The 21,571-nt window shown below is 49.1% G+C and overlaps 1 protein-coding gene across 2 annotated transcripts in view; it reads left to right on the top strand.

Annotated features, from left to right (window-relative positions):
• Window positions 1-21,571, top strand: part of LOC129854557 (uveal autoantigen with coiled-coil domains and ankyrin repeats protein-like) — an 83,953-nt gene that overhangs the window by 35,632 nt on the left and 26,750 nt on the right. Inside the window, exons 1-5 of one of the 2 annotated variants that reach the window (XM_055921767.1) lie at window positions 1,525-2,382; window positions 3,718-3,848; window positions 15,396-15,484; window positions 17,202-17,266; window positions 19,788-19,845. In XM_055921767.1, the coding sequence (XP_055777742.1) occupies window positions 2,347-2,382; window positions 3,718-3,848; window positions 15,396-15,484; window positions 17,202-17,266; window positions 19,788-19,845 (379 nt within the window). In that variant the 5' untranslated portion in view covers window positions 1,525-2,346. Of the gene's footprint in view, window positions 1-1,524; window positions 2,383-3,717; window positions 3,849-15,395; window positions 15,485-17,201; window positions 17,267-19,787; window positions 19,846-21,571 lie in introns of those variants that run through there. The other variant, XM_055921766.1, reaches the window with a different exon arrangement.

Raw genomic sequence — 21,571 nt, 5'->3', positions numbered from 1 at the left:
ATGATGAGGGAGTTGGGATGAGCTACGGCCTGCCGATACGGACAGTCGGGGACTTGTGACCTAGGGAAGATGTGATGGAGAATCACAGTGGACTAGAACGTTCACCGGCTCCTTCGTAGCCTGCACATAGCCTAATAGTGCCACAAGTTGGTGCATGTTCTTAGATTAATTAACATCAATCAATGAGATTACATTTACTTGAAAATTGTTATTTTACAATTCACTCCCTAAAGCATAAAAATCATTATCCAGCTCTTGTCTTACAAGCACTATATTGAGAGCAGATTTATTCGCTACCCCATGAAGTCATGTTCAACACTATACGCGGTGTTCTAAACCCGACTCATGTATCCAGTCCAAACAAAACAACCCAGGACACACCCATATAGATATTTAGGTGTGAGGGCCACTGCACTCAGTTTGTCAACCCAGGTTCCATTTTGGTGCCTTTGTCTCCATGCAGGCCCCAGCAGTTTTAGTAAGAAGACACCCAGTCCTTCATATGACGTGTCATGTAGACGGGCCTTTTCGCATGTTTGCGGAATATCACGACCACTCTGCTAACGCCAGTCTGGCAGCGTGTCGTAACCCGAGCCCCCTCCGAGCTGACGCAGTGTGTGTAAATTAAACGCGTCCCCCTCCTTTCTCTCTCTCTCTCTCTCTCTCTTCAGACCTCGTTTTTTTTCACCTCGCAAATAATAAAAGTTGACGTATTCCCTTGTTAAAAGACGGCCCAGTGTGATGTTTACCACCAAGGTAGTAATGCCAGTTGGGGTGGAGGGTTTAAGGGGAGCCTGCAATCTCAGACAGCTGATTTGTAAAAGACTGTGACACCTAATCCTGCTACCGTGTGGTGGGATCAGCACCTCTGCGTACACACACACACACAGACACACAGACACACACACACACACACACACACACACACACACACACACATACACATATACATACACATACACATACACATACACATACACATACACATATACATATATATATATATATATATATATATATATATATATATATACAGACTGAGTATATAGACTGTTTTAACAAGGTCCCTGAACGCCGGGGCACCTCAGGGGTCCGTGCCAGGGCCTGCTCCAATGTGCAACAGTAATCCCCTTCTCCACATCATAGGTTAATATTTTGGGATGTGGGATAACGGTGGGGATGCTAACAGCAAGGCTCCTCCTTGGCTGGCCTTGTTTCAGTCGGGGTGTTGCTGTGTAGGATGTACAGGACACCGACACTAATACTCTCAGAGCAGGCATGCTCACAATGTATTCTTAGCCCCTGTCTTCCTATCAGTCATTGGAGAAAGGTTGGAGGGTAACAAATAAAGAGGTAACCTGTCTGCTGGTGCTGTCTGCACTAGCCGCTGTTTACCACAGGAGCCGGGGATACTTTTAGAACCTGAGAGCGAGAGAGCACTCCCATATTTACACCTTGGGGGCTGGCCGACCTTGCCATTTGGCTGGGTAGAAGACGCTGTACACCCCAGACTGAAAGAGAGACCAAGAGAGGAACTCCTACTGCACAAAAACTAGCTGACAGTCTGCTAAGAGAAGACTGTATAGAAAAGGAGAGGAGACTGGAGGGGAGACGAGACTGGACTGGAGACGAGACTGGACTGGAGAGGAGACTGGACTGGAGAGGAGACTGGACTGGAGAGGAAAGGAGACTCTACAGGAGGGGAGAGGAGACTGGACAGGAGGGGAGAGGAGACTGGACAGGAGGGGAGAGGAGACTGAACAGGAGGGGAGAGGAGACTGGACAGGAGGGGAGAGGAGACTGGACAGGAGAGGAGACAAGAAGAACATCTAAGAGAGAGAAGCAGAATACAAAGTGAAGGAAAGTAGAGAGTAGTAAAAGAGAGATAAAGAGAGCCAGGCTGTAGCCGAGAGGCTGTTCCCCAGAGGAGGAGCTGCAGTAGCTGGCCGGGGCTGGTCCCAGGGCTGGCAGGGCTGGTCCCACTGCTCCTCCATCCCCACCTCCTCCTTTTTCTATTTCTTCTCCTACCCTGTGCTGTGCACAGTGGTGATGAACTCACAGACAGAGCCTGGGAGTGCCATTTTTTTTTTTTTTAGGAACTTCTCCGTAACGCTTCGAGACCGAGAGGTTCAGGCAGCAACAGCAGGCGACGTCGCTGGAGCGCTCTGAAAGACGACCCACCAAAGGGACGCTCCGTTTGTCCGCTCACTCAACTCACACTGGCTGGCAGAGTGCCTTAACAGCACATCCCAGAAGGGGAAAACTTTTGTTTTTGTTTGTCGTTATACCGGAACAGTGGCGGCGTTCGCAGCGGCACTCTGCAAGGACCAGTCCCCCTCTCTCAACATGAGTCGCTGGCTGAAATGCACCTCCATGTACTTTGTAGGTATTCTGCTTGTTCTTTTAGAGAGTAAGGCCATTTCTAATGACACTTGTTAAAAGTATCCTGAGGCCATTGGGACCTAGCTACTGTGGTTGGGTTAGGACCTAGCTACTGGGGTTGGGTTAGGACCTAGCTACTGGGGTTGGGTTAGGACCTAGCTACTGGGGTTGGGTTAGGACCTAGCTACTGGGGTTGGGTTAGGACCTAGCTACTGGGGTTGGGTTAGGACCTAGCTACTGGGGTTGGGTTAGGACCTAGCTACTGGGGTTGGGTTAGGACCTAGCTACTGGGGTTGGGTTAGGACCTAGCTACTGGGGTTGGGTTAGGACCTAGCTACTGGGGTTGGGTTAGGACCTAGCTACTGGGGTTGGGTTAGGACCTAGCTACTGGGGTTGGGTTAGGACCTAGCTACTGGGGTTGGGTTAGGACCTAGCTACTGGGGTTGGGTTAGGACCTAGCTACTGGGGTTGGGTTAGGACCTAGCTACTGGGGTTGGGTTAGGACCTAGCCACTGGGGTTCCTGAATACTGAGTAGGCATGGGGTTGAAACAGCAGGAAGGATTGAGCTGTGACTTACAGCTTCTTCTTCTCTCACTAACCTGAAGGAACTCTGTGAATCTGCCCTGCATTCCCCAGGAGAATTCCTTCATCAACCCAGAGACACAGTGGCCTGTTTTAACTCGTTATCAAGTTCCATTCTTTACGTTTTTAGTTTTGAACTTGCATTCTGATAATACTGATATGTATTAGGTACATGTTGACACTTAATGTTGGAGGGAGGCAAATTGCATGCAAAATAGGCCTATCTATGTGGAATATATATATATCTCTGCCAGCCAGTGTGAGTTGAGTGAGCGGACAGACAGAGCGTCCTGTTGCAGTTTGGTGGGTTTGTTTTTTTACAAATTCCTTTGTGACGTGTGTTTACGTGTTGTTGTATCCAGGAACAGGCAGAGAACTGTCCTTTCTCGTTCTCTATGCAGGCTTTAGCCACAGCTTTCTGTTTTCTTGGATCTCTCTACTCCAGTGCCTGTGTTCTGTCCAAGAGGGGTCCTTTCTTGCAGAAGAACTAGCGGTTCCCATGCTCTGTGTCCAGGCACTCTCAGAAATGCTTTGCTTCAGATTGGAACCGCACAATCTTGGCATAAATCATTGAGGCTAACCTCAATCCAGTCTATAGTCCCTCTGAGAATTCTAAAAGTTATGTTTGAAATGTTGATCTGTCCAGACTCCTTGGATGATAACAAAGTGATGACTGTGGTGAGAATGCGTTTCCCTGACCCGTATGTTGTGAAGGCGAGGTATCTGTGTTGACGTTGTGCCCTCTCTCCCAGAACACAGACTGGAACAAGTATGACGACCGGCTGATGAAGGCGGTGGAACGGGGCGAGGTGGACAAGGTGGCGGCCGTGCTCAGCAAGAAGGGCATCATCCCCACTAAGCTGGACATGGAGGGACGATCCGCGTGAGTAACGTGTGCTCACACAAACACTGCATCCAGGCATGAACACTTGCTTACACGTGTATATAGAACCCTACAGACACACACCGTCCCACTCCCACAGGAAGATATGGACCAGTAAGCACTACACTATCCCACACAATCATTTGTCTCAACCAATAGCACAAAATGTCTGGTAATGCAAACTGTCTCTCATTCCAAGCATAGTAAATAGTACTAGTCTCCTTCAAACTGCTAGGAATGCCAAAATACTTGTCTGGTTCAATTATTAGCTTCTAACAGTTGAAAACAGAGCTGAGAACTGTTGTAGTGGACAGATGCATATGGACAGATGCTGACCGCTCCCCTCCGCTCCTCTGTCTCCGCTCTCCTGTCTCCTCTCTCCGCTCCCCTGTCTCCTCTCTCCGCTCCCCTGTCTCCGCTCCCCTGTCTCCTCTCACCGCTCCCCTGTCTCCTCTCTCCGCTCCCCTGTCTCCTCTCTCCGCTCCCCTGTCTCCTCTCTCCGCTCCCCTGTCTCCTCTCTCCGCTCCCCTGTCTCCGCTCTCCTCTCCGCTCCCCTGTCTCCTCTCTCCGCTCCCCTGTCTCCGCTCTCATCTCCCCTCTCTCTGCTCCCCTGTCTCCGCTCTCCTCTCCCTTCGCTCTCCACTCCCCTCTCCCCACACTCCTCTCTTCGCTCCCCCCTTTCACGTCTCCCTTCTCACCCCTGTCCCACCCTGTTCGGAGATCATAGATGTCAGTTGTCCTCCATGTCAGTCCCCATGTTGGGGAGGCTTGTGAAGCCACATTCAACACCAAATCTCCCCTCTGTATAGCTAGATATACACACATCCAGTCGACTGTGCCAGTAGAGAGTTCTGAGAACTCTGTGGTAAACTGTATGTCACACACTGCTTGATCTTACTGGCCTGGAGCGGCTGTCACTCTGGCCAGGAAGTGGCTCAGAGCAAACAGATTTGAGCCACAGTTGATGTTTATGATATAAAATGACAGTTGGGGAACATGCTGTAATTCAAGGGTCAGGTTGTCAGAGTAAACTAGTATTTGATCTAGAATGGTGGGTGGATGAACTCAGGGTTTGGCCAGTATTTTAGGATTTAAAACGCTGGGACCTTTTTTAGGATAGTTCTTTTTGGATGGCTCACCACCGGCAATATTGGATCGGTTATGTGTCCTCTAAGAATGTCACCCATCCACCACTGGAAGGTCTATATCAAAGCTGTTAAGTCAGACTTGTTTTCCTGCCTGACGTAAATGTAACCATGTTCCAACGCTGGTGTTTTAGGTAGCTAGTCCCCCTCGGCTTAATTCCAGCTATGTGAAGTTGTCGCCTGTCTCTGATCCATGCTTCAGGTTCATTTTGAGCCCCGGCTTTGTTGCAACCTCGATGGAGAGAACGGGACATTCCAGAAGCTGTGGGGCTGAGTATTTTCAGTAGTGTATGAAATTCTCCCACACCAGTGTCTGTGACACACTTGTGCACACTCACTCGCGCGCACACACGTGCACACGCACACACGTTCACTTGCGCACGTACACACGGACACACCAAGGAGAGAAGGGCTTGTCTCATAATAAGGTGCTGGAATTTCTCAGGGCTAAATCAAGTGCGTCTGGTTGTCGTGGAAGACGCCACCCTGCATTACAGCGAGGAACTGGAGCTTGTTGTACTAAGCACTGTCCTGACACACGATGCTCACTGGTCACCTTCAATGTTGTTGATTTAAAGACGACCATGGCGAAGACAGAACCAGTTCTGTGTCAAACTGCGTCCATCACATAAACTGGAGCATAAGGAACCCCAGCTCATGGGTCTCAACCATCTGTTGATTCAGCTTAGCCTTAGTTCTAATGTATAACCTGGGCCATACATAACATCCTAATATATAACCTGGGCCATACATCCTAATATATAACCTGGGCCATACATAACATCCTAATATATAACCTGGGCCATACATCCTAATATATAACCTGGGCCATACATAATATCCTAATATATAACCTGGGCCATACATCCTAATATATAACCTGGGCCATACATCCTAATATATAACCTGGGCCATACATAATATTTACATTACATTTACATTTTAGTCATTTAGCAGACACTCTTATCCAGAGCGACTTACAGTAGAGTGGATACATTTTATTACATTTACATACTGAGACAAGGATATCCCTACCGGCCAAACCCTCCCTAACCCGGAGGACACTATGCCAATTGTGCGTCGCCCCACAGACCTCCCGGTTGCGGCCGGCTGCGACAGAGCCTGGGCCTGGGCGTGAACCTGCGACAGAGCCTGGGCCTGGGCGTGAACCCAGAGACTCTGGTGGCACAGCTAGCAATGCGATGCAGTGCCCTAGACCACTGCATAACATCCTAATATATAACCTGGGCCATACATAACATCCTAATATATAACCTGGGCCATACATAACATCCTCATGTATAACCTGGGCCATACATAACATCCTCATGTATAACCTGGGCCATACATAACATCCTCATGTATAACCTGGGCCATACATAACATTTACGTTTTAGTAATTTAACAGACGCTCTGATCCAGAGCGACTTACAGGAGCAATTAGGGCTAAGTGCCTTGCTCAAGGGCATATTGACAGATTTTTTCCACCTAGTCAACTCGGGGGTTCGAACCAGCGACCTTTCGGTTACTGGCCCAACACTTTTAACCGTAATAACGTCAAAATATATGACCTGGGCCACACAACATACCATCCTCATGTGTGGTCCCTTCTGTCTCCAGACAGACCTCAAACCCACTGGAGGACGATGATGGACAGTAATCATGGTCTCCCTGTTCTGCCCTATGGGGAGGTTTAATTACTGGGTATAATCACTCATCTTTAATTTAGTGTGTTTTTATAATCCCTGATGTGTAATTTAGTTTCCTGGATTAGGCTCCCCAGTGTTGATCTAATGATATCATCTCTAACGAGTGTGCAGAGATCCACAGCTGAACAAACAGTGTGGCTGTATCTCCACATTGCACACGCTCATGATGTAGGCTAGCCTTAACTACTGCCCCTGATGAGGCGGGCTAGCCTAGCCTTAACTACTGCCCCTGATGAGGCGGGCTAGCCTAGCCTTAACTACTGCCCCTGATGAGGCGGGCCAGCCTAGCCTTAACTACTGCCCCTGATGAGGCGGGCCAGCCTAGCCTTAACTACTGCCCCTGATGAGGCGGGCTAGCCTAGCCTTAACTACTGCCCCTGATGAGGCGGGCTAGCCTAGCCTTAACTACTGCCCCTGATGAGGCGGGCTAGCCTAGCCTTAACTACTGCCCCTGATGTGGTGGGCTAGCCTAGCCTTAACTACTGCCCCTGATGAGGCGGGCTAGCCTAGCCTTAACTACTGCCCCTGATGAGGCGGGCTAGCCTAGCCTTAACTACTGCCCCTGATGTGGTGGGCTAGCCTAGCCTTAACTACTGCCCCTGATGAAGCGGGCTAGCCTAGCCTTAACTACTGCCCCTGATGAAGCGGGCTAGCCTAGCCTTAACTACTGCCCCTGATGAAGCGGGCCAGCCTAGCCTTAACTACTGCCCCTGATGTGGGCTAGCCTAGCCTTAACTACTGCCCCTGATGAGGCAGCCTAGCCTAGCCTTAACTACTGCCCCTGATGAGGCGGGCCAGCCTAGCCTTAACTACTGCCCCTGATGAAGCGGGCTAGTCTAGCCTTAACTACTGCCCCTGATGAAGCGGGCTAGTCTAGCCTTAACTACTGCCCCTGATGAAGCGGCCTAGCCTAGCCTTAACTACTGCCCCTGATGAAGCAGGCCAGCCTAGCATTAACTACTGCCCCTGATGAGGCGGGCTAGTCTAGCCTTAACTACTGCCCTTGATGAAGCGGGCTAGCCTAGCCTTAACTACTGCCCCTGATGAAGCGGGCCAGTTTAGCCTTAACTACTGCCCCTGATGAAGCGGGCTAGCCTAGCCTTAACTACTGCCCCTGATGAGGCGGGCTAGCCTAGCCTTAACTACTGCCCCTGATGAAGCGGGCTAGCCTAGCCTTAACTACTGCCCCTGATGAAGCGGGCTAGCCTAGCCTTAACTACTGCCCCTGATGAGGCAGCCTAGCCTAGCCTTAACTACTGCCCCTGATGAGGCGGGCCAGCCTAGCCTTAACTACTGCCCCTGATGAAGCGGGCTAGTCTAGCCTTAACTACTGCCCCTGATGAAGCGGGCTAGTCTAGCCTTAACTACTGCCCCTGTTGAAGCGGCCTAGCCTAGCCTTAACTACTGCCCCTGATGAGGCGGGCCAGCCTAGCCTTAACTACTGCCCCTGATGAAGCGGGCTAGTCTAGCCTTAACTACTGCCCCTGATGAAGCGGGCTAGTCTAGCCTTAACTACTGCCCCTGATGAAGCGGCCTAGCCTTAACTACTGCCCCTGATGAAGCGGGCCAGCCTAGCATTAACTACTGCCCCTGATGAGGCGGGCTAGTCTAGCCTTAACTACTGCCCTTGATGAAGCGGGCTAGCCTAGCCTTAACTACTGCCCCTGATGAAGCGGGCTAGCCTAGCCTTAACTACTGCCCCTGATGAAGCGGGCCAGTCTAGCCTTAACTACTGCCCCTGATGAAGCGGGCCAGCCTAGCCTTAACTACTGCCCCTGATGAAGCGGGCTAGCCTAGCCTTAACTACTGCCCCTGATGAAGCGGGCTAGCCTAGCCTTAACTACTGCCCCTGAAGAGGCGGGCTAGCCTAGCCTTAACTACTGCCCCTGATGAAGCGGGCTAGCCTAGCCTTAACTACTGCCCCTGATGAAGCGGGCTAGCCTAGCCTTAACTACTGCCCCTGATGAAGCGGGCCAGCCTAGCCTTAACTACTGCCCCTGATGTGGGCTAGCCTAGCCTTAACTACTGCCCCTGATGTGGGCTAGCCTAGCCTTAACTACTGCCCCTGATGAGGCAGCCTAGCCTAGCCTTAACTACTGCCCCTGATGAGGCGGGCCAGCCTAGCCTTAACTACTGCCCCTGATGAAGCGGGCTAGTCTAGCCTTAACTACTGCCCCTGATGAAGCGGCCTAGCCTAGCCTTAACTACTGCCCCTGATGAAGCGGGCCAGCCTAGCATTAACTACTGCCGCTGATGAGGCGGGCTAGCCTAGCCTTAACTACTGCCCCTGATGAGGCGTGCTAGCCTAGCCTTAACTACTGCCCCTGATGAAGCGGGCTAGCCTAGCCTTAACTACTGCCCCTGATGAGGCGTGCTAGCCTAGCCTTAACTACTGCCCCTGATGAAGCGGGCTAGCCTAGCCTTAACTACTGCCCCTGATGAAGCGGGCTAGCCTAGCCTTAACTACTGCCCCTGATGAAGCGGGCCAGCCTAGCCTTAACTACTGCCCCTGATGAAGCGGGCTAGCCTTAACTACTGCCCCTGATGAAGCGGGCCAGCCTAGCATTAACTACTGCCCCTGATGAGGCGGGCTAGTCTAGCCTTAACTACTGCCCTTGATGAAGCGGGCTAGCCTAGCCTTAACTACTGCCCCTGATGAAGCGGGCTAGCCTAGCCTTAACTACTGCCCCTGATGAAGCGGGCCAGTCTAGCCTTAACTACTGCCCCTGATGAAGCGGGCCAGCCTAGCCTTAACTACTGCCCCTGATGAAGCGGGCTAGCCTAGCCTTAACTACTGCCCCTGATGAAGCGGGCTAGCCTAGCCTTAACTACTGCCCCTGAAGAGGCGGGCTAGCCTAGCCTTAACTACTGCCCCTGATGAAGCGGGCTAGCCTAGCCTTAACTACTGCCCCTGATGAAGCGGGCTAGCCTAGCCTTAACTACTGCCCCTGATGAAGCGGGCTAGCCTAGCCTTAACTACTGCCCCTGATGAAGCGGGCCAGCCTAGCCTTAACTACTGCCCCTGATGTGGGCTAGCCTAGCCTTAACTACTGCCCCTGATGTGGGCTAGCCTAGCCTTAACTACTGCCCCTGATGAGGCAGCCTAGCCTAGCCTTAACTACTGCCCCTGATGAGGCGGGCCAGCCTAGCCTTAACTACTGCCCCTGATGAAGCGGGCTAGTCTAGCCTTAACTACTGCCCCTGATGAAGCGGCCTAGCCTAGCCTTAACTACTGCCCCTGATGAAGCGGGCCAGCCTAGCATTAACTACTGCCGCTGATGAGGCGGGCTAGTCTAGCCTTAACTACTGCCCTTGATGAAGCGGGCTAGCCTAGCCTTAACTACTGCCCCTGATGAAGCGGGCTAGCCTAGCCTTAACTACTGCCCCTGATGAAGCGGGCTAGCCTAGCCTTAGAGCTGGGGATATTGATTTCCGTAGTTTTATATATCATTGGGCAGTGTTTCTCAATCCATTCCTGAACGGTCTCATGGTGTGTGCGTTTGTTCTAGCCCAGCGCTAACACAACTGATTTCAACTAGTCACCTAATCACCAACACCTTGATTAGGCTTCATTAAATCAGCTGGGCTAAAACTAAAATGTGCAGGAATGGATATAGAAACAGGTCCTATACCAGCCCACATGATCCTCTCTGTCCGTCTCGGGATAAACACAGCCTCCATATCCTGTGTAGACTGGACGAACGGAGCTGAAGACACTCAAGGAGCCGTCTGGTGCCAAGATGAAATGACATGTCTGTGCTCTCGTTAATGACCCAGTGTCTGGTGACTCACACGGAGTTAATGTCCACCCCCCCCCCCCCCCCGTCCACCCCACACACACAGACGGGCCGTTTTCTCTCAGATCAAATCTAAATCCGTGTAATTACTCTGGACAAAGGGATAGTGAAAGAGAGAGAGAGGGACAGCTAAAAGGAAGAGAGTGAGGAAGGAAGAGGAGGAAGAGAGACCTGTCATTATATCTATCCAAACAAAAAGCTATTCTCACCTTGTGATGTCACATTTCCACTGCAGGTCAAATTGAAGGTCAGAGCCTCCATTAAAACTACACCTTCTTCTTCTGTGCTTTTGTGAGTTTCTATTATTTGATTTCCCGTGCCATTTCTCCCGTCAGACTGGTTTGGCACTTGGCACCTTTCATGTCATTATGTTTAAGTCTGCAGTTATCTTCATCTTGACCCCCTTCACCCTCCTCCTCCAGTCCACATACAGAGAATGTCAGCCTGTCAGTTATACTTTGAACAATCCCAGAATCCCAGATGGGTTTGAATAGGTCATTATACACACTGCTTAATGTGAGGAGGATTGATACAATTGAAGCCCTGTCTCACTTGAGCAACACTCAGAGGAGAGTTCTAGAAGGCCAGTTACACAAGCAGTGATCATGCAAGTCAAAGTTTAGGCAATAGAGGCTATGACCATGTGGAACTGTGTTACAGCCATTCTATGATTTGCGTTTGCAAGTTCAAACGTGTATAAAGTTATATACATTTTATTTTTGGCATGTATCACGTCTCACACCTAATGCAAAACCACCATGCAGTACATACTGAAACCTCTTCTCGCCATGCAGTACATACTGAAACCTCTTCTCGCCATGCAGCACATACTGAAACCTCTTCTCGCCATGCAGCACATAGTGAAACCTCTTCTCGCCATGCAGTACATACTGAAACCTCTTCTCACCATGCAGCACATACTGAAACCTCTTCTCGCCAATGCATTACATACTGAAACCTCTTCTCGCCATGCAGTACATACTGACACCTCTTCTCGCCAATGCAGTACATACTGAAACCTCTTCTCGCCAATGCAGTACATACTGACACCTCTTCTCGCCATGCAGTACATACTGAAACCTCTTCTCGCCAATGCAGTACATACTGAAACCTCTTCTCGCCAATGCAGTACATACTGAAACCTCTTCTCGCCAATGCAGTACATACTGAAACCTCTTCTCGCCAATGCAGTACATACTGAAACCTCTTCTCGCCATGCAGTACATACTGAAACCTCTTCTCGCCAATGCAGTACATACTGAAACCTCTTCTCGCCATGCAGTACATACTGAAACCTCTTCTCGCCATGCAGTACATACTGAAACCTCTTCTGATTCTCAAAGACCAAAACACCGCCCTCCCAAAGCATCACTTCTAGATCCCAATAGCATTGTTGTAACATGGCAACAGTTTAGTTATTCAAACAGATTCCTGAATCCATTTGTCCAACAAGACTAATGTTGTGCTTAGTTGGCGTGTCACCGGTTATCCACAGCGCTGCAGGCATATGGCTTACAGGCCCCAGGGTCAAGGTCTCCGGCTGCAGACTGAGTTTCTCAAGCACCATCAACGCAGCTTTTAATAACAGCGCCTGTAACGAGGTGTCAGGCCGCCTGTCTCCTTGGAGGATCTTTCAAGGTTAATGCATCAACAAGTTGCGGGCCGTGGGGCATATTGGTTTACAAACAGATGTTTTTCCCGTATGTGTATGGCCGGGGCATGGCTGGGGAAACTGACGGATGTGGGTCAGGAAGAGGGACACGGTCGATGTGTTAAGAGTAATGTGTTAAGAGTGGCTAACAAGTGACCAACTAATCCAGGGTTTATGTTGTTCAAACAAACCCAGGGATGTTAAGGGGAATATTTGTTGAAGAATTAAGTGATAAAGATGGAGGACCGTAAAAGAAAGGGGAGGGAAAACGGGAGAAAAGAGTGTCAGGGAATAAACGGGAGAAAAGAGGGTCAGGGAGTAAACGGGAGAAGAGAGGGTCAGGGAGTAAATGGGAGAAGAGAGGGTCAGGGAGTAAATGGGAGAAGAGAGGGTCAGGGAGTAAACGGGAGAAGAGAGGGTCAGGGAGTAAACGGGAGAAGAGAGGGTCCGGGAGTAAACGGGAGAAGAGAGGGTCCGGGAGTAAACGGGAGAAGAGAGGGTCCGGGAGTAAACGGGAGAAGAGAGGGTCCGGGAGTAAACGGGAGAAGAGAGGGTCCGGGAGTAAACGAGAGAAGAGAGGGTCCGGGAGTAAACGGGAGAAGAGAGGGTCCGGGAGTGAACGGGAGAAGAGAGGGTCCGGGAGTGAACGGGAGAAGAGAGGGTCAGGGAGTGAACGGGAGAAGAGAGGGTCAGGGAGTGAACGGGAGAAGAGAGGGTCAGGCAGTGAACGGGAGAAGAGAGGGTCAGGCAGTGAACGGGAGAAGAGAGGGTCAGGCAGTGAACGGGAGAAGAGAGGGTCAGGCAGTGAACGGGAGAAGAGAGGGTCAGGCAGTAAACGGGAGAAGAGAGGGTCAGGCAGTAAACGGGAGAAGAGAGGGTCAGGCAGTAAACGGGAGAAGAGAGGGTCAGGCAGTAAACGGGAGAAGAGAGGGTCAGGCAGTAAACGGGAGAAGAGAGGGTCAGGCAGTAAACGGGAGAAGAGAGGGTCAGGCAGTAAACGGGAGAAGAGAGGGTCAGGCAGTAAACGGGAGAAGAGAGGGTCAGGCAGTAAACGGGAGAAGAGAGGGTCAGGCAGTAAACGGGAGAAGAGAGGGTCAGGCAGTAAACGGGAGAAGAGAGGGTCAGGCAGTAAACGGGAGAAGAGAGGGTCAGGCAGTAAACGGGAGAAGAGAGGGTCAGGCAGTAAACGGGAGAAGAGAGGGTCAGGCAGTAAACGGGAGAAGAGAGGGTCAGGCAGTAAACGGGAGAAGAGAGGGTCAGGCAGTAAACGGGAGAAGAGAGGGTCAGGCAGTAAACGGGAGAAGAGAGGGTCAGGCAGTAAACGGGAGAAGAGAGGGTCAGGCAGTAAACGGGAGAAGAGAGGGTCAGGCAGTAAACGGGAGAAGAGAGGGTCAGGCAGTAAACGGGAGAAGAGAGGGTCAGGCAGTAAACGGGAGAAGAGAGGGTCAGGCAGTAAACGGGAGAAGAGAGGGTCAGGCAGTAAACGGGAGAAGAGAGGGTCAGGCAGTAAACGGGAGAAGAGAGGGTCAGGCAGTAAACGGGAGAAGAGAGGGTCAGGCATTAAACGGGAGAAGAGAGGGTCAGGCAGTAAACGGGAGAAGAGAGGGTCAGGCAGTAAACGGGAGAAGAGAGGGTCAGGCAGTAAACGGGAGAAGAGAGGGTCAGGCAGTAAACGGGAGAAGAGAGGGTCAGGCAGTAAACGGGAGAAGAGAGGGTCAGGCAGTAAACGGGAGAAGAGAGGGTCAGGCAGTAAACGGGAGAAGAGAGGGTCAGGCAGTAAACGGGAGAAGAGAGGGTCAGGCAGTAAACGGGAGAAGAGAGGGTCAGGCAGTAAACGGGAGAAGAGAGGGTCAGGCAGTAAACGGGAGAAGAGAGGGTCAGGCAGTAAACGGGAGAAGAGAGGGTCAGGCAGTAAACGGGAGAAGAGAGGGTCAGGCAGTAAACGGGAGAAGAGAGGGTCAGGGAGTAAACGGGAGAAGAGAGGGTCAGGGAGTAAACGGGAGAAGAGAGGGTCAGGGAGTAAACGGGAGAAGAGAGGGTCAGGGAGTAAACGGGAGAAGAGAGGGTCAGGGAGTAAACGGGAGAAGAGAGGGTCAGGGAGTGAACGGGAGAAGAGAGGGTCAGGGAGTGAACGGGAGAAGAGAGGGTCAGGGAGTGAACGGGAGAAGAGAGGGTCCGGGAGTGAACGGGAGAAGAGAGGGTCCGGGAGTGAACGGGAGAAGAGAGGGTCCGGGAGTGAACGGGAGAAGAGAGGGGTCCGGGAGTGAACGGGAGAAGAGAGGGGTCCGGGAGTGAACGGGAGAAGAGAGGGGTCCGGGAGTGAACGGGAGAAGAGAGGGGTCCGGGAGTGAACGGGAGAAGAGAGGGGTCCGGGAGTGAACGGGAGAAGAGAGGGTCCGGGAGTGAACGGGAGAAGAGAGGGTCAGGGAGTGAACGGGAGAAGAGAGGGTCAGGGAGTGAACGGGAGAAGAGAGGGTCAGGGAGTAAACGGGAGAAGAGAGGGTCAGGGAGTAAACGGGAGAAGAGAGGGTCAGGGAATGAACGGGAGAAGAGAGGGTCAGGGAATGAACGGGAGAAGAGAGGGTCAGGGAATGAACGGGAGAAGAGAGGGTCAGGCAGTGAACGGGAGAAGAGAGGGTCAGGCAGTAAACGGGAGAAGAGAGGGTCAGGCAGTAAACGGGAGAAGAGAGGGTCAGGGAGTAAACGGGAGAAGAGAGGGTCAGGGAGTAAACGGGAGAAGAGAGGGTCAGGGAGTAAACGGGAGAAGAGAGGGTCAGGGAGTAAACGGGAGAAGAGAGGGTCAGGGAGTAAACGGGAGAAGAGAGGGTCAGGGAGTAAACGGGAGAAAAGAGGGTCAAGGGAGTAAACGGTGAACATTGTTAGTCATGTTTGCAGTAGTGTAGATATGATCCTTTTCATGGTGATGATCATGACGGGTATTTGATAGCTTTGCTGCCTTAACAGTCCCTTATGGGTTGTTGGATCCCATTTTGTGTCTAATATGAAAATGCTCTTCAAGAGCTTGTAGTCCTGCTGCCTCAGGGTTGTTACGGGTCTAAGGTTTCTGCCCCCAGAATGCTGATCTAGCCGATAGGGTTATCCAGCATCAATTTACAGAGTTATTTTCTCTGGCTCCATATGTCACTCTTTCACTTCACCCTTTTCCAAGCCTCTCCAAACCTGCTCGTACTCCGACCTACTGCGCTCTCCCTCCCTTCTCACGCTCTCTCCATCTCTCACCGCAGGTTCCACCTCTCTGCCACCAGGGGCCACCTGGACTGTCTCAATCTCATCCTGGGCCACAGCGTTGACCTCACAGCCACCGATGCCACCGGTGAGAGAAAGACTGATGAAGTTCATGGTTATACATTTACATGTCAATTAGCAGACGCTCTTATCGAGAGAGACTTACATGTTAGTCATTTAGCAGACACTCTTATCCAGAGAGACTTACATGTTAGTCATTTAGCAGACACTCTTATCCAGAGAACTTACATGTTAGTCATTTAGCAGACGCTCTTATCCAGAGAGACTTACATGTTAGTCATTTAGCAGACGCTCTTATCCAGAGAGACTTACATGTTAGTCATTTAGCAGACGCTCTGATCCAGAGAGACTTACATGTTAGTCATTTAGCAGACGCTCTTATCCAGAGAGACTTACATGTTAGTCATTTAGCAGACGCTCTTATCCAGAGAGACTTACATGTTAGTCATTTAGCAGACGCTCTTATCCAGAGAGACTTACATGTTAGTCATTGAGCAGACACTCTTATCCAGAGAGACTTACATGTTAGTCATTGAGCAGACGCTCTTATCCAGAGACTTACATGTTAGTCATTTAGCAGATGCTCTTATCCAGAGAGACGTACATGTTAGTCATTTAGCAGACGCTTTTATCCAGAGAGACTTACATGTTAGTCATTTAGCAGACGCTCTTATCCAGAGAGACTTACATGTTAGTCATTTAACAGACGCTCTTATCCAGAGAGACTTACATGTTAGTCATTTAGCAGACTCTCTTATCCAGAGAGACTTACAGTAGTGAGTGAATACATTTCTGTACTGGTCCCCCATAACCCTGGCATTGCAAGCACCTATGCATGGTGCGGTACAGAACAGTCCATAGGAGAGCATTAATCAATAGCCTGATCATTTCCACCAAGCCCATCTTTGGTGAAATCTTTCTAAGGGATGGGACGTGGATGTCGATTAAGGCAGCCTCTTCCTGAACAAAAGTATAAAAATATATGAGGAAATCAGTCAATTGAAATACATAAATTAGGCCCAAATCTATGGATTTCACATGACTGGGAATACAGATATGCATCTGTTGGTCACAGATACCTGTGGGCCTCAGGATCTCATCGCTGTATTTTTGTCTGTTCATATTGCCATTGATAAAATGCAATTGTGTTTGTTGTCTGTAGTTTATGCCTGCCCATACCATAACCCCACTGCCACCACGGGCACTCTGTTCACAACGTTGACATCAGCAAACCGCTGGCCCACACAACGCCATACACGTGGTCTGCGGTTGTAAGGCAGGTTGGACGTACTGCCAAATTATTTAAAACGATGTTGGAAGCAGTTTATGGTAGAGAAATGAACATTCAATTATCTGTCAACCGTTCTGGTGGACATTCCTGCAGTCAGCATGCTAATATGACACACTCCCTCAAAACATGAGATATCTGTGGCATTGTGTGACAAAACTGCACATGTTAGTGGCCTTTTATTTTCCCCAGCACAAGGCACACCTGTGTAATGATCATGCTGTTTAATCAGCTTCTTGATATGCCACATCTGTCAGGTGGATGGATTCTCATGGCAAAGGAGAAATGCTCACTAAGAGGGATGTAACCAAATTTGTGCAAATCATTTGAGAGAACTAAGCTTTTTGTGCGTATGGAACATTTCTGGGATGTTTTATTTCAGTTCATGAAACATGGGACCAACACTTTACATGTTGCGTTCATATTTTTGTTCAGTGTAGATTATGGAAGATATTGATTTTGTGTATTGCTGATCTGTTGAGTTTTTTTCTTGCAGGTAAAAACGCCCTTCATCTCGCTTCCAGAAATGGCCAGTCGCTTTGTGTGCAGAAGCTATTGCAGGTACAGTCACTTAAAACAACGACCTCCATTCGCATTAACTCACCTGTGTGATCTGTGCATTTTGAAACGGCTATCTGAACGGAATATACCGCAACGTGTACTTTTGAGGCTTAGTTGCCAGGTGTCAGGGGTGGTTTCAGATTAAATCTAGTCCTGGACTAAAATACATATACCATGGACATTCCCCATTGGAAGTTAAGATTCATTAAGATACTCTACATGACCAAAAGTATGTGGACACACTTTCAAATGAGTGGATTCAGCTATTTCGGCCACACCCGTTGCTGACAGGTGTATAAAATAGAGTGCATAGTCATGCAATCTCCATAGACGAACATTGGCAATAGAATTTCCCGTAATTGAAGAGCTCCGTGAATTTCATCGTGGTACCGTCGTAGGATGCCACCTTTCCAACAAGTTAGTTTCTGCTCTGCTAGAGCTGCCCTGGTCAACTGTAAGTGCTGTTATTGTGAAGTAGGAACATCTAAGAGCAACAACAGCTCAGCTGCTAAGTGGTAAGCAACACAAGCTCACAGAAGGATTGTCGAGTGCTGAAGCACACAGCGCCTAAAAAGACACCTGTCCTCAGGTTGCAACACTCCCTACCAAGTTCCAAGCTGCCTCTGGAAGCAATGTCAGCACAATAACTGTTTTTCGGGAACTACATGAAATGGGTTTCCATGGCTGAGCAGCCGCACACAAGACTTAGATCACCATGCGCAATGCCAAGCGTCAGCTGGAGTGGTGTAAAGCTCGCCGCCATTGGACTCTGGAGCAGTGGAAACACGTTCTCTGGAGTGATGAATCAAGCTTCACCATCTGCCAGTCCACCGGACGAATTTGGGTTTGGCGAATGCCAAGAGAACGCTACCTGCCTGAATGCACAGTGTCAACTGTAAAATTTGGTGGAGGAGGAATAATGGTCTGGGGCTGTTTTTCATGGTTCTGGCTAGACCCATTAGTTCCAGTGAAGGGAAATCTTAACGCTACAGCATACAATGACATTCTAGATAATTCTGTGCTTCCAACTTTGTGACAACAGTTTGGGAGGTTTCAGCATGGCAATGCCCCTGTGTACAAGCAAGGTCCATACAGAAATGTTTAGTCGATCGATGTGGAGTAACTTGACTGGCCTGCACAGAGCCCTGACCTCAACCCCATCGAACACTTTTGGGATGAATTGGAACGCTGACTGCGAGCCAGGCCTAAATGCCCAAAATCTGTGCTCGACCTCACTAATGCTCTTGTGGCTGAATGGAACCAATGCCCACAGCAATGTTCCAACATCTAGTGGAAAGCCTTCCCAGAAGAGTGGAGGCTATTGTAGCAGCAAAACGCCATATTAATGCCCATGATTTTGGAATGAGATGTTTGATGAGCAGGTGTCCACATACTTTTGGCCATGTGGTGTACATGTCTTGGAAGCCGGTCCATAATGGTACCAATACTTCTCAGTTCTTTGAGGAATAACATTTTGTTGGCTTTACTCGCCAGACAGCAGCTACAGTGATATTGAAACATGTTTGAAATATATTTGATCTGTTTCCAGTGACTAAATTGTGCCATTGTAGGGTGTATGGTTGTTTGAGAACGCTGGCTTTGTTTGGCATCGCCCCTGATAGGGCAACAGTCGCCCCTGATAGGGAAACAGTCGCCCCTGATAGGGCAACAGTAGCAGCCTGTTGAGTTGCAATTAATTTATGTGTTTACAATAAGGCCCTGTGATCAAACAAGCCACCGGCCACATTAAGTGCAGCCCACTGAAAGGAATGGCAGCTTACCAGCGGGGGTGTTGGTCGTGTTGACAAGGCTGCCTTCTCGCAAACCATGCCGTCATCGCGCTTGACATAGCAACCCAACTCCCGGGCCGAGGGGAAAATCCTACTTGCCCCCCGACCCCCACTAGAGGTATAGAATTCCATGCCCCCCAACCCCTCCCTTAGCTGTTATCTGACCTGGCTACTCGTTTTGGGACCTTGTTGCTAGAGAGAGCAGGGTTTTTCTAGTGGGCCCTGAGAAGGCCTGAGTTAGGAGACCTTAAAGGCCTGCTGTTGGCATTGAGCCTTTAACAGCTCTCTTGGCTGTCAATACTACAGCATTATTGTCAGCCTCTGTCTGACTGACTGTCTCTGTCTGTGTGAGATGATATCACAGTGAACACTACGTTGATAGCCTTACGTGGCCCTGCTGCAGAGACTTATCCAATTGGAGATGCAGACGCCAGGAAGATTCTGTCACTTTGATGCCATCCTCAAAATCGGGACTCAGACGGGATTGAAACGAGTGACAAATTGTGAATGGACTCGATGCTTTCGTCTCGTTATAGAGCAAAGCTATACCAAAACATTTCTCCCCTGAATGTGGCCATCCCGTTGTATAAAAATAGACCTAAGTGATTGCTCCCACAGAGTGTTCTTTTGAGTGATGCAAGCAGAAATGTAAGAAGAGTTTTGTCAGGGTGAGTGGCTCATAGGTTTTTAAGAGGCGTATGACATTTAAGATGATTTGTGTGGTTTTGCAGCACAACTGTCCTGTGGGGAATGTGGACTTGCAGGGGAGGACAGCTCTACACGACGCTGGTGAGAAACAGTTTGGATCCCTCTCCCCTCCTCTCCTCTCCTCTCCCCTCCTCTCCTCTCCTCTCCCCTCCTCTCCTCTGTCATTACAGTAGATGCCTTTCACTTCTCTACTTTCTCTAATTTGGTGTAATGAGTTACCCAAGAGATCCTAATGAACACTGGCAGACAGATGTACACACCAGAGTCGGTACAGAGATGTGCTTTGAATAGACGATTGATGACCCAATGCAGTATTACACTGTATAACATTCACTTCACATACTATCATGACAGGTTCCTGATAGATTGATAGGAACATGATAGGTTCCTGATAGATTGATAGGAACATGATAGATTGATAGGTTCCTGATAGATTGATAGGTTCCTGATAGATTGATAGGTTCCTGATAGATTGATAGGTTCCTGATAGATTGATAGGAACATGATAGATTGATAGGAACATGATAGGTTCCTGATAGATTGATAGGTTCCTGATAGATTGATAGGAACATGATAGGTTCCTGATAGATTGATAGGTTCCTGATAGATTGATAGGTTCCTGATAGATTGATAGGTTCCTGATAGATTGATAGGTTCCTGATAGATTGATAGGTTCCTGATAGATTGATAGGTTCCTGATAGATTGATAGGAACATGATAGGTTCCTGATAGATTGATAAGAACATGATAGATTGATAGGAACATGATAGGTTCCTGATAGATTGATAGGAACACGATAGATTGATAGGAACACGATAGATTGATAGGAACACGATAGATTGATAGGAACACGATAGATTGATAGGAACACGATAGATTGATAGGAACACGATAGATTGATAGGAACACGATAGATTGATAGGAACACGATAGATTGATAGGAACACGATAGATTGATAGGAACACGATAGATTGATAGGAACACGATAGATTGATAGGAACACGATAGATTGATAGGAACACGATAGATTGATAGGAACACGATAGATTGATAGGAACACGATAGGTTCCTGATAGATGGATAGGAACATGATAGGTTCCTGATAGATGGATAGGAACATGATAAATTGATAGGAACATGATAAATTGATAGGAATATGATAGGTTCCTGATAGATTGATAGGAACATGATAGATTGATAGGAACAGGATAGGTTCCTGATAGATTGATAGGAACACGATAAATTGATAGGAACATGATAGGAACCTGATAGAATGATAGGAACATGATAGAATGATAGGAACATTATAGGAACATGATAGAATGATAGGAACATGATAGAATGATAGGAACATTATAGGAACATGATAGAATGATAGGAGCATGATAGAATGATAGGAACACGATAGAATGATAGGAACATGATAGAATGGTAGGAACAAGATAGAATCCTGATGGGTTGATAGGAACATGAAATGGACTGTGGAATTTGACAGTATAGGTTGTGTCAAGGTTGATTTTCACTCACACAAACATTTCCATCGGGGTGGGGGGGCGGGGGGGGGGGGCTTGGTCGAGGCAAAGAACATTTAATAGGCTAAAACGCTAATTAACGCTGAGCTACAGTAGATCCCCTTAAGACACGTCTGCTCTTCAGTAATATGATCAGATTTTCTTGAATGTGCTCCACTCCCGATGCTTGAAGAGATGATTTACTCTGATAGAAGTGGCCTGTCGATACTACGTGAGCCCAATATGGGCTGAGCAAAGTCCTTAAAGGCAAATATGAACACAAGCACCCCATTCT

Source organism: Salvelinus fontinalis, chromosome 4 (genome assembly GCF_029448725.1).
Source record: "Salvelinus fontinalis isolate EN_2023a chromosome 4, ASM2944872v1, whole genome shotgun sequence".
In the NCBI taxonomy this organism is placed as follows: domain Eukaryota; kingdom Metazoa; phylum Chordata; class Actinopteri; order Salmoniformes; family Salmonidae; genus Salvelinus; species Salvelinus fontinalis.
This window is presented reverse-complemented; position numbering and strand designations above follow the sequence as displayed.